Here is a 12,477-nt window from a genome sequence, read left to right as displayed (position 1 = left end):
GCGTGTGTGTGTGTATGTGTGTCACATGCTTCTGTGACTCGTTGCCCCAGCTCCTTGCCACCCGAAAAGCACGCCCGGAATGCCGAACCGAAACGAACGAGCAGCTATGCTTGTAACCTCAAGCAGGGGAGGAAAAAAACCCAAAGAAACGAAAAAAAAAACAAACGCAAAGGAAAATTAAGGTTTGCAGCATCATATAGGTTTATTTTCGAAATTTGATACTATCAACAACATGCGTGCGGTTTTTGGCAGTGGCCAGGGCCTATAAATATTCATGCCGAATGTGTGTTTTTTTTTTGTTTTCGCTGCATGTTTCAAACTCCGCATCCACCCGTTGCGAAAGAAACCGTGCGCGATGGAGCTGGGCCGGATTGCGCGCGGCGTCGGAAATCGGCATTACCGGGCCTCGCCGGTAAATCTGATACGCCCCTGGCATGCGTGTCGAAAGGGTGGGGGGAAGGGCTGGAAGAAGGCACTCTAGGCCATAGCTACCCGGGCCCGGAGGCACTTGATGTCAAGCTTAACCAGCATGATTGACAAAAGGCAAATCCAGTTTAGTTTCATGTAAGACTGGTGGCAAGTACGAGTCTTTTGTGGCATCTACTACGGTTTGGATTGTTTCTTTTTATGACAGTAGTTTTGTGGGGAATGGAAATATGATACATATTTGAAATAACTGAATTTCACACAGCATTGCTATGGTAATTGTTTGCTTCAAACGCTTGAGTAAAAGGTTTGTCTAAACATTTAAACATTTAATTTAGGCTCATGTGTCGACAACCAGCGTTCATGATAGACACAAGAATTGACACTAGATAGATCCCAGAATTTGGGATGAACTATCACCTATGTAATAATGTTCTTTTCATTCTACATCAGAAATAAGCAGCGACGATAGTCATAACCCAAAAACAATAACAATAAATGGAGGCCGATATTTACCGGAAAGAACCAATAAATAAAATATGCCAGCATTACTTTAATATATATTGTACTATTTTCACCCTTGATGTGTATGCAAAAGCCGCTTTAAAGCCCTTCGAACAATGCAAAAGTGAACCACTCAATTGTTTGAGCAAATGTTATTATAAAATGACGCTTTCTCCATCGTTTATGCCAGTACATGACTGTCCATTGAGTGGGCTGAAAATATTCCAACATAATCCAATTGCAAGGCTAGCATAGTTTGATGGAAACTGTCTATGATGTCCAGCTTCAATTAATGTACGTCAGTGTCTGTAAATATTGTTTCAATTTTTTGGATCCCAATTTGCAACACTTTTTTTCTGCCTTTTAATGCTGTCCGTATGATAAGTTGCATGCCCGTCCGGTTTGATTGTGCCACAACATATGCATGGTGCGTAGCTCTCGTCAGCATTTGTGACGTTTATTGAATTAAAAGGAAGCATACGGTTGGACCAAGTTCTGTTGTATAAAACGTTCAAACCACAGGCGAACATGTTGTGACCGAATCGACCCAAACAGAGTGTTTGTGGTGGTGTAGGTTCTACAAACTATTGAGATATTTTTACCAAAAGCACTGAACGTCCCTTCAACCAGGAATTCATGTAATTTTTAAAAGCATCACTTTTTTACAAACAACTCAAAAGGCATTCCAAATACGATGTGATCAATCTTTCATCAACAGTACTTTCCATGGCCACCGTAGGGCAGGCTTAAAAATGTTACCAATTTCCCAACTAAAACCTCCCTTCGCAAAAAAAGGACCACATTAAATCCTGCCACTTTTTCCTTCAGCTTGTCAACACACCGGGAAGCGTATCCTTATTTAGTTTCTGATTAAAATATGAATTATTTAGCCCACGCGCCCCGTAGCCCTCGAAGGCACTCACGCGCTAATAACAACAGGAGCAACGCAACAAAAAAGGTGACATTATTGTTGCTTATAAAAAATGGAAAAATCCTCTCCAAACCCAAACGCTGGACCGCCGGTCGGCCGAGAAGCCTTCCAGCGACATCTCCCGCCGGACATCTCTCTCCCTCTCTCTCTCTCTCTCTCTCTTTTCCAACCACGCGCAGGAAGTCCCGTGTCAGCGGTAGCGGTCGATCAATGAGCGCTCTAAATTTAGCCCCCCGCCGGTCGATATTTATACTCCAAAAAATAATTCTGCACACTGCTGCAGGCCACCACACACCCACAAACGCGCTTTTGGCTTTTGCTTGTTGCGCGCACATACACTTTAAAGTGATATTCATCTAATTAGCTGTCAGACGGAGAGTGAAATTTCCATGTTTTTTTTCTTCCTTCTCCATCCATACCCAGACGCGATCGAACTGTGTGTGGCTGTGTGTGGCTGTGCCTGTGTGAATGTACAACCCGCAGTTGGTGTGTTACTTTTTTCGCTGTTTTGGCACGTTTTGCCGGCCTGGCGGGAGCGTTTACGGTCCTCGTGGAAATGATTAACGGGACGAGCGCTGGGGCTACAACACGGTACGGCATGTCAATTGCGCTAGCCCCGAGATCCCAATCTCGCTGGCCATCACGTTTGACCAACATCGAGTTCGACCCTCACCCTCCCCGTCTCTCACTACGATCATGTAATCCGGCCAGCCCGGATGGCTAGCGGTCATCACATTTTGACGTGGTAGTTTTTTACGTCTGCTTCACCACATCAGCAAGTGTATAAAAAGGAAAGAAAAGAGGTTCCTTGGAGAGGAAGAGGAAACTCATCAGCACACGCCAGGGTAGTCTTTTCACTCTCTAGAGATTGAGGTGATTTCACCGAAACGAACCTTAATCGTTGAAACAATCACCTCCCACAGTGGCAAGTTCACCCCGAAGCCAAGAAAATCGACACCAAGGCATTATGATCGATGCAGTGAAAGAGAGAGAGAGAGAGAGAGAGAAGAAGCGAACGAGAACACACCTAAAGCAGGTTGAGAAAAAATAAACACAACCAAACGCACACACACACACACACACACACTCTAATGGTTCGCATTAGCCGGGGTGGAAATTGGTACGCATCGAGATATCGACAGGACCAAACGGCCGAAAATCAATCATCGGATCGGTTTGAAAGGTTGCTACATTAACGAGCGAATGATAGCGAAAAACTGCCAGCGACTGCGATTGGGGAAAAGTCCCCGCGCCAGCTCAACCCACCGCAAATGGAACAAGAAACCAACCAAACAAACCAAAAAAAAAACAGGTCCCACAAAACGTCCGGACGAACATTAAGCGCCCTCGGGCCGGAACGAACAGACGGTGCTGGAATGTTGGGAAGAATGGCACAGCAACCATTTACCACCCCAAAACCATACTCAAACCTAAACCCTCGTCTAGGCGGGGGATTGGAGCAGCACAATCCCTGCGGTTTGGCTAAGAGACAACCGAAATTTTCCCATTCCTTCCGGATGACCGAACACCGAGCGGAAACATGGGCCAGGGCTGTGATGCGGGTTGAAGCGAGACAACAGGAAAAGAGTGAGAAAAAAGGGAGAGCGAGAGAGAGAGAGAGAGAGAGAGAGAAATAAAGGGAAAATAAAAAAAAGACGACAACAGCCGCCCGTTGTCGCCGTTGTCTTGCAGATGGAATCGAAATCAATTAATAAAAGTCAGAAACAGAGGGACAATCACGTCCTTCCGGAGCAATGTGGCGGAGTGGAAAAGGGAACGGAGAACCCTCCGTGCCATTATTGCTGCCAGTCAGCACGGTTAGGTAATATGCTCGCGGGACGTCTCTCGCGGTGGGACGAGGCGCGAGCTGAAGCGCGAAAAGAAAAGGTCGAACAAAACGCTCCCAAAGGGATGCTCCCCGCTTCCAGCGCAAGATGCTGTCTGATGCACGCGACCACACGCAACACGCAACGGCTCCGCTCTCCGAGTTTGGTTCGAGATTCATCGTGTCTTTTTTACTTTGTTTTCTTCTTTTTGCACCGTGGAAAGACAAAAGTCTAGCAAGCGGTCCCCGGCAATGCCGTGGGTGTTTGGGCGATTCAGCAGCAGCGCTTTGGTGTGTTGCATTCCACAAGCGAGCCCGCGTCCCTGTTATGCCTTGGTGCCCCGGCGCAAACGTTTCGTAACACCCGGTTAGCTCGGTTTCCCGGCCCGGGACTCCACATCGAGTGGGCCGTCTCCCTTACGCCTGCTGGAGCACTAGACACGGGAAGGTACTCTAAAGCCCACCGAACGATACGGAACCTCTTGTGGGTGTGTGTGTGTGTGTGCGCGCGTGAGAGACGTTCATCCCCATCCCAAAGGGTTCCACCACCACCACCCTTCACATCGGTTCATAATCGTTTCCGCCGAACGGCGTTTAGCAAGGACTGCGCAAAGTGGGCCGACCTGAAGAGCCTGTTGTACGCGGTGAGGGTTTAAATAATTGTTTGTAAGTTAGTTTGTGGAGAGCTGTTGGGATTTATATTCGGTTTTGTGAACAGTGGTTAAAAGAAATGCTGTCTCATGTTGTTCGTTTCTTTGTAGAACCTTCGTTTCGTAAGCATTCCGCGCAATAGAGAAAGCTTGTTCTCAAAGTCTTGAACTTCTTGCACGAGATCTTTGAAGGTCGGAGCTGGTGAGTCTACTCATGAGCTCATTTAAGGCAATTTTCACCACAAGAAAAGGCCTTAGGCATAATCTTGTTCTGCGCCACTAATATCCGATCTGTCAATAGGCGATTTGTTCACTGATTAAAACGATGACACGTTTTAACGCTGCTCACTATTAATCCGGGAGCCTTCTCGCTTCTTCCAAGTTGTACAAAGCTAACCCCCGTACCAAGTGAAAAAACTTCTGCTTTCATCATGCAAACTACCGACTATAGCAAACCATTCATCATCATCGTACGGCAGAACAAAACAACAACAACAACAAAAAACAAAAAGGTGAAACCCGAGCAAAAGCAACAGCAACAACAACAAACAACCCACACCCAAGCCCAAGCCCCCTAACAACGTTCTTAGTAACCAACTTCGGTGCTGCTGCTAGCCCGAACGATTAGATCATCGCCATCGAAATAACAGCAACAAAAACTAAGCTTCCTCTTCTTCTTATTCTTCACGAGTTTCTTCTTTTCAGCCCAAAACCCGGTTCCGCCATTGCAAGGAGGCAAGGTGATGGGAAAAATGGCAGCAAATTAAAATCAATACCCGATGGCTGCCGATGGCGATTAATAAAGCCTTCCGGGATCGGGGGGAGGAAAGCATCGTCCAAGGCGCGGACAAGGGGCCCTGCGGTGAGCCTTTGGCCTAATGCTGGTGTGACATATTGTTTATCCAGTGACGGGAGGAGGGTCGGTGGAGTGTGAGCGAGAGAGATAGAGAATGACAAAAGAAAGGAAAAAAACACACAAACCGATCCAAACAGGCGAAACATTACAAGAATAATACGTTCGAGCGCTATGAAGAGGAGTGCGATGGAATAGAGCACGCAGGAAAAAAAAACGCAACGGGAAAAGCAACAAAAAGTCTCTAGGAAAAAAGGAACACACACACACGCGCACACATTGTTGGACACGGGGTGGCCCGGTTCGGTTTGATTTCGAGCGAATCGAACCCGTGTGCTCTCGATGCTCGGCCCACGATAAGGAAGTTGACTAGTTTGTGAATGGGCAAAACGGATCAGGACGGGAATGCGCTGCGCTGGCACGCGCTGGTATAAGTGTGTCAAGGCAGTGGCTACACCAGCATGCGTCGTGACCGGGGCGCTAGTGTTGGTGTTGGACCGACCGAACGTCCGCAGGAACGCAAAGCCCTCCCAGCTGAGCTTCCCTAGCCCAATCCCCAGCTGGTATTGGTGAGTGTGTGTGAGCAGCAGTGTAGACAGAGAGACACAGAGAGAGAGAGAGACATAGCAAGAGAGTGATCCTGGTTGTGGGAAAACCGTCTCAGATAATGGGAAAACTATCTCCGACTACTACGAGAGCGACGGTACACAGACTCTCTCCCTCTTTCTCTCCCGATTTGTTCGTGCACCGTGCTCGTGAGAGGCGAAGGAAAAGCTTGAAAAATTCCCGCAGCTTTCCCGCAGCAGGAAAGAGTGTGGAGGAGCGGGTTTCCTTCTTGCGGTGGGAGCATGATGCTCCTAGCTATATGTTAATGATATGAAAGCGGTAGGCCCCATTTTCCTACCATTGGCAAAAAACGGGGGAAACACAGACAAAGAGGGGCTACGAGTGGAGAATAATATTGAATAACACCAAGTAATAGCACCGTACGGCTAAGGAGCCTCTTTGTGTGTATGTGTGTGTGCGTGATAGAGAGAGCGAGGAAAATAGGGAAAAAAATAATGAAAAGAATGACAAAACGTTCGTTCGACCGAGTTCAAATCAAACAGATCCACAATTCCGCTGGCCCGATTCCGGCCGATGGCGGACGGATGTTGCGAATTTTGCAACCAACAATCAACCCCCAACGGTCCCTTTTTTTCTCTCTCTCCTTTCAGCACCTCTGCTTCAGTTTCTTTCGCGTCAGAAATGTAAAAAAATACCACAAGAAAGTCCTTCACACCCTTCAGTGGTGTGGTATCACAGGGGCGGTGGACAACGGTTTCTTTTTTTCGTTCGTTTTGCTGCCTACCACTTTCCTTGCCCTACCTTTTCGTACGCCACCGTGATCGCTACACCGTGGCCGGGAAAGGGTCGGGAATGAATTGAGCAATAAAATGCCTCCTATGCTAATGCCCTCTTCGCTCGATGAATGATGGGCTTTCGCTTTCCCCGGTTGTAGAGAAGGAAGCAGCAGCAGCAGCATCAGCACAGAAAAAAAACCACCCTCACCGACCGGGCTCTGTTGTTGAAGGTAGGTAGGAAAGTGTGTGTTCTTTTTTCTTGGTTCTTTTCTCCTCTGTGCGTGTGAGTGTGTGTGTGTCGATATTTGCTGTGTGCCAGCGCCCGCTTACTAGCTGTGGTGATGGAAGCTCTTGTGATGGAATCCATTTTTTTCGTTGTTGTTCCTACCCGGTTCGATCGGTTTGCGCCTTTCACCTCAGCCGCCTGCCACTGCTTAATGCCTTAAAGGAATGTAGAAGAAAAGGAGGTATCCACCCGCCCTCCCGCTCAGCCCACATATCCCACGCAAAGGGACGGGATGGGATGAGTAGCCCACCAATATCCTGCACCCGCTTATCTCACGTAACGCGCGCAGTAGGGACGGAGGTGCTGCCTGGGTACTGGTGTGCAGACGGCGCTTGATGAAGATGGCATCAATCCATCTCCTACATTGCGGGGTACAAGATGCCTCCCTCACCCCTTCCACACACCTCGAACCCTTCTGAGGCCTTACACACCTTACACGCTACACACACAAAAGGCATCCTTGCAACCAGCATCCGAGGCCGGGGCTGGTATAGCACGCGTGCAATCTGTTACGGCGTTTACTTACAGCGTTTTTATCACGTTTGTTCGTCCGCTTTCGAACTGCCACCCTTCCCGCTAGAAAGGCGTTCCTTTCTTAGGCCGCTTAGCAAATGACAGCGTCTTGCGTCGATGTTTTTCGGGGCAACAAACCCGTACACACAGCCCAAGGGTGCTGGGCGCTTCGCCGGAGTCTCAGCATGAAGTATTGCTACTTATGCCTTTGCCTTCGCCGTTCGGGCCTTTGCTACGGCCTGGTGATATAGATTTGTGCCCTTTTCCCCCGTGCCGGCACCGTCGTTCAGTGGACTTCGGCTTCGCTAAATGCTTGGGCTTTATCTCGGCTTTGCCATCGCCATACACATGGTGCACATATTGACGTACTTGTGTATGTGTGTGTGTGTGTGTGTGTGTGTGTGTGTGTGTGTGTGTGGGCTGCTGCATAGATAGCAAAAGCCCGTTTTGTCCGTTGACGTTGATAAATTTATAGAAAAGCTTTATCCGCCCGTGCGAGGGTCGTGCGGGACGGATGGGGGCGCCTAGTTTTGAGGCGTGCAAGTTCGAGTAGATGGACACGTATCGATTGAAGGTGAAGGTGGGTTTTGTCTGTTTATTTTGGTGAAAAGAATCAAAAGCCAAGTCCGCAAAAGAAATATGAGAAATACTCATTCTGTAATTAAATCAATCTTATATCCGTTGTAGAACACACGCAATCAGTAGTAGTAAATGAGGAGTCTTTTATATCGTTACCAAAATAATTCGATAAAATATAGCAAGATTCTTTGGGATCTTTTCCATCACACACTCTAATAAACACGCCTTGAGGTCAGGAAAACTGTTAAAAAAAACCTCCTCTGATCATTGAAACAGTTCAAAGACGCTTGCAACGAAGAAACTGGCGCTCACGCGATGTCTTGCAATTAAGAGCCTCCCAAATCACCAGACTCAACGTTAAAAATGTAAGCATATTTGGTGATAAAAGTATGTGGGACCCCACATACACAAACACAGTCATGCAGGCATTTGGTGGAATTGGTTGAAATTTGAAGTTCATTTTCATTACCACCACCATCACCATCAAAGGCAGGCGAACAACCATCAAGGCAGGTACGACCACCAACTAATCCTAAGTACTACTACTACCACTACTACCACTACTAGTACTAATAGCGCTATCAACCAATACTACCACAACTACGACAATCTCAGCATCTCAGCATAGCAGCACGCTCGACCGAGCAGTCAATGGTGTTTTTTTTTATTATTCCGTTTCTTCTCCGGTCCCCCGGTATCTTCACGAGTTCCAATTTTAGGTTTCCCGCACTGCCAAAAACAACGTGAACCCCCTGCTAAAAAAAGGGGGCTAGGATATCACCATCTGCCTACCATGAAAAGTCCCAGCCGGATCATTTGCTGGTAAATGTGGGACTGTGTATACGCCTGTGTGTGCGTGTATGTGTGTTTTGCAACCGCGAGAGTCGCTGGAGAGCATCGGTGGATCTCCCTCAAAAAACGGAAATCTCACGAGCAGGCGAAGGACTTCGCTTCGCTAAGGACTGCTGACAGCCCTCCCCCAGAAGCACAGACAAACTGCCGATTTTGAGGGTGTAAAGATGCGGGAAAGGGAGCAGAGGGGATGGATAAAAAGGGGCAAAGAACAGAAGAAAAAGTCGCTTCGCTCTCTTTTGCTCCGCGCTGCTGTTGCTGCTGGCGCAATTCTTGCCGAGCGGGCTGAGCGTACTCTCCGGAGCCACTGCTCAGAATTTGGCCGAATATCTCCGGATGTGACTCCTTCGTGGCAATGGGCAAAGAGCGGCGAGAGCGCTCTTTTCGGAACGGTTGAATTTTATTATTATATAATTGATGAATGGGACCCGTCGGCAGGCCCCGGTGCGTTTGCTCCCAGGAATGGGTTTCGGGTTCGTGGTCTGCATGGGTTTTTGGTTGTTGTTGTTGTTGTTTTGTTCTTTACTGGAGTAAGATCCATAACACGAGACAAGAAGGGAATGAGCAGCCCAAGCGATAATGAATGGCTCGCTATGAATGGAAAGGGACACATCTTTCCGCTTGAATATGGGTTGCTGGAGGAAGTAACGGAGCGATCGCGACCCGATTGGTACCTAAAATCGGACCTGAAAGCAAATGTTCGACTGCTACTGCTACTAACCTGGAGATCCGGTGCCGAGTTGGGCTGCTCCAGATCGCACGCCGAAAGCCACGGATTGATCCGCGTTAGTGCGCCGCCTGCTCCCGTATTGTCTTCTCCAACTATGCCCAACCTGCCACTCTGACTGGCACTGCTGCTCTGTTGACCGGTGCCTCGCCGAGCCCCCGAAATAAACGCAAGCGCCATCACGACCAGCCCGGGTCCTGGCCGCATATTGACCTCGGGTTCGGCGGCGCTAGCATGGTGCAGGCCCGCTTGAGACGCGCTTGCGGCTCGCAACGACCTCGGGGCTCGGGCTCATGGCCCCACCATCATCGTCCGCCGATGCGCCGTAACGTCCCGCCTCCTTCTCCTCCTCCTCCCGCCCCTCGGTTGCCGCGCGCCTGTTCTTCGTCTTCCCCCCCAGCACGTCACTTCCGGCAATGCCACGACAACTTCGCCACAGTGCGTTCCGGCAGCCCCGTTCGCTTGCACCCGCTTTTCTTTTTCTTCTTCGCTCGCTCGCTTCTACAACCTTACTCGCTTGCTTCCTTTTCCTCTTCTCTTGCTTCTTTCGCTTTGCGCGGTGCCGTTTGCCCTGCTCGCTTCCCTTTCTTACACGCTCTTTTCACGCTCTTAGTGCCCGCAACGGTCACGCGCGCACGCACCCTGCACCACCACCGAAACCGGGCTCACGGGCCCACACAGACGGACACCGCGGGCGACAAACGCCACACTAGCGACACTGCTCCACGACCGCACCGACACTGACACCGACGACTCGAGCTGCCGCCGCTGCTGCTGCTGCTGCTGCTGCTGGTGCTGTAACAACACTTCCACCATTGGCACTGGATAAACACGACACGAAAACAATTTAGTGACCTTTGTACACACACATACACACGCATACACACACACGCACTGTGCTGATCAACATGCTCCGCAGAGAGAGCGCCACTCGAGCGGCAACACTGGGCCTCCCTGCGGCCATTTTGCTCCCGCCCCTGGCACAGTTACCGACCGATCGGCCATTTCGCCGGTTTAGCTAAGGTTGGCTCTGGTCGATCGCGGTCCCCACAAACACAGGCACGCACGTACACGTCCCAACACTCGTGCTCACCCGGTCCACGCTGCGAACTCGCACACACGCGTCCTCTAAGGCTTAATCGTAGCAGCCTGGAATCGTAGCGCGTTTACACCACCTGATCCAAACGAAACCCCCAACACGAGTACACACTCACACACTCACACAAACGACACTGTCACGATCAGCACGCACGCACGCACGCAATCCACGACATCAGACACGCGCGCGCGTTGGAAAGTGTGCTCGTGTTTTTGTGTGTGTGTGTCTGTATATAGTGTGTGCCTGGATGTGTGTGTGTGTCTTTGGCATACTTTTTCCACACCCGCCCACACTGCTGCACCCCTTCCCCCGTAAACCGCATCAACCAGAAAGTGTGCGCAGCCTGCTGATGGTGCTGCTACTGCTGATGTTGCTGCTGGTGCTGCTGCTACTGCCGAACGGTCTCTTGGCCGCATGCGAGAGATGGCGCGACGAGCAAAGGGTTTGCGTGCGCAATCAATCGATAACATCACTCATGCGTACTGCGAGGTCACGACACACGGAGCAAAGGCAAGCCACAGCACACACACACACACACACACACACACACTTGCACACACGTTGAGGTATTATTCACACAATACGCTCCACTGAATGTTGCTCCATTTTGAGAGCGTGTGTGTGTGTGAGAGAGAGAGAGAAAGAGAGAGAGTGTGTGTTTCGAACACGCACACTGTCTCACATTGTATCACACGCTTCAATGTTGCTCTCCAGCTCGGAGCCTGTTTTATCAGGTCCTGTTTGTAACGGGAGAGAGCGATGGATCTTTGGAGCCACGCTGAGCCACGCTTTCCTAAACGGTTTTCACCTACGGAAAACTCTCTCGCTCTCTCCCTCGCTCGCTCTCCCTCTCACTGTATTTGATTTGTTCGTGTGCTTTTTTTTTGTTATTGTGTGCTTTCTTTCACGATTCTACAGAGGTCTTCCCGCTGGTGTCCTCCGTGTGTGTGTGAGAGAGAGTGCGATAAGGGCGAACCTCTCAATGCATCGTCTTCGTCCTATGGAACGTGAATAGGGGACCACTAGCATTGGATTTTCGACTTCCAAAAGTCTCAAAAATGCCTTCCAATCAGCCCATACAGAGCACATATGGTCATATGGATGTCTTTTGAGCGGTTTCTCCTCGGTACGAAGTGATCCAGCAAACGAATCATCATCCCCTTCAGGGGAAATGTTTCAAATTAAGGGCATTAGGACACGCATCCCCACAAACGCACCCACACACATACACCGTACACCGCCACTAACACTCGGGACTCGGTGTATGTGTGTTGGAGAGTGGCAAGTCCGATCTCTGGCCTGTGGGTGTACTGCTTGCCATGCACGAGTGCACCCAATAATTGTTCTCGATTTGCGTGTGTCCCTCGTTTCGAGCGAAATGTCATTCCAGCTGCAAGGTAATTTATGCCCAGTCCTTCTGCTACTACCTCCCTTCAGCTTCAGACCACTTTCGCTAACAGTCCATCGAATTCAGTGAATGTTCTGGGACGAAAAATAAAAAGATGCTGGACATTGATATCCACTGCTCCAATTACAAGAATTTCGTCCTCTTCTCCCGTCATCCAAGATCACGGTACACCCAAATGTCACTTGGACAGCGTCGACTTATAGCGTGTGTTTGTGTTAGTGTGTGTGTTCTTATACGTATATATGTCTGTGTGTGCACATGTGTGTCAGTGGGTGGGTTTCTGAACGTTAACAGTAGGTGTAAGGCAGGGGTGAGCATTCGCGAGTGTTGGTGGTGCTACTGGGTATTGGTTTTGTCCTGGATGTGTCCTAGCTGCGCTAGTGGTCGTACTAAACGCTGCTGCCACTTCGGTAATGCTGCTGATGATGATTATGATGATGATGATGATGATGATGGCATTAGGTGATAAAAAGCGCAGAGA

General features: G+C 49.4%; 1 protein-coding gene across 5 annotated transcripts in view; it reads right to left on the bottom strand.

Moving 5' to 3' along the window:
• The window catches only part of LOC120950538 (probable transcription-associated protein 1), a 43,774-nt gene that overhangs the window by 30,196 nt on the left and 1,101 nt on the right, over positions 1-12,477 (bottom strand). For 3 of the 5 annotated variants that reach the window (XM_040368656.2, XM_040368657.2, XM_040368661.2), the window contains exon 2: positions 9,484-10,310. In XM_040368656.2, the coding sequence (XP_040224590.2) occupies positions 9,484-9,696 (213 nt within the window). In that variant the 5' untranslated portion in view covers positions 9,697-10,310. Of the gene's footprint in view, positions 1-9,483; positions 10,311-10,860; positions 11,094-12,477 lie in introns of those variants that run through there. The other 2 variants (XM_040368658.2, XM_040368659.2) reach the window with 2 other exon arrangements.

The sequence above is a fragment of the Anopheles coluzzii genome, chromosome 2, assembly GCF_943734685.1.
Source record: "Anopheles coluzzii chromosome 2, AcolN3, whole genome shotgun sequence".
NCBI classification, from domain to species: Eukaryota; Metazoa; Arthropoda; class Insecta; order Diptera; family Culicidae; genus Anopheles; species Anopheles coluzzii.
The sequence above is the reverse complement of the archived record's forward strand: the minus strand, read 5'-3'. Positions and strand labels throughout refer to the sequence as shown.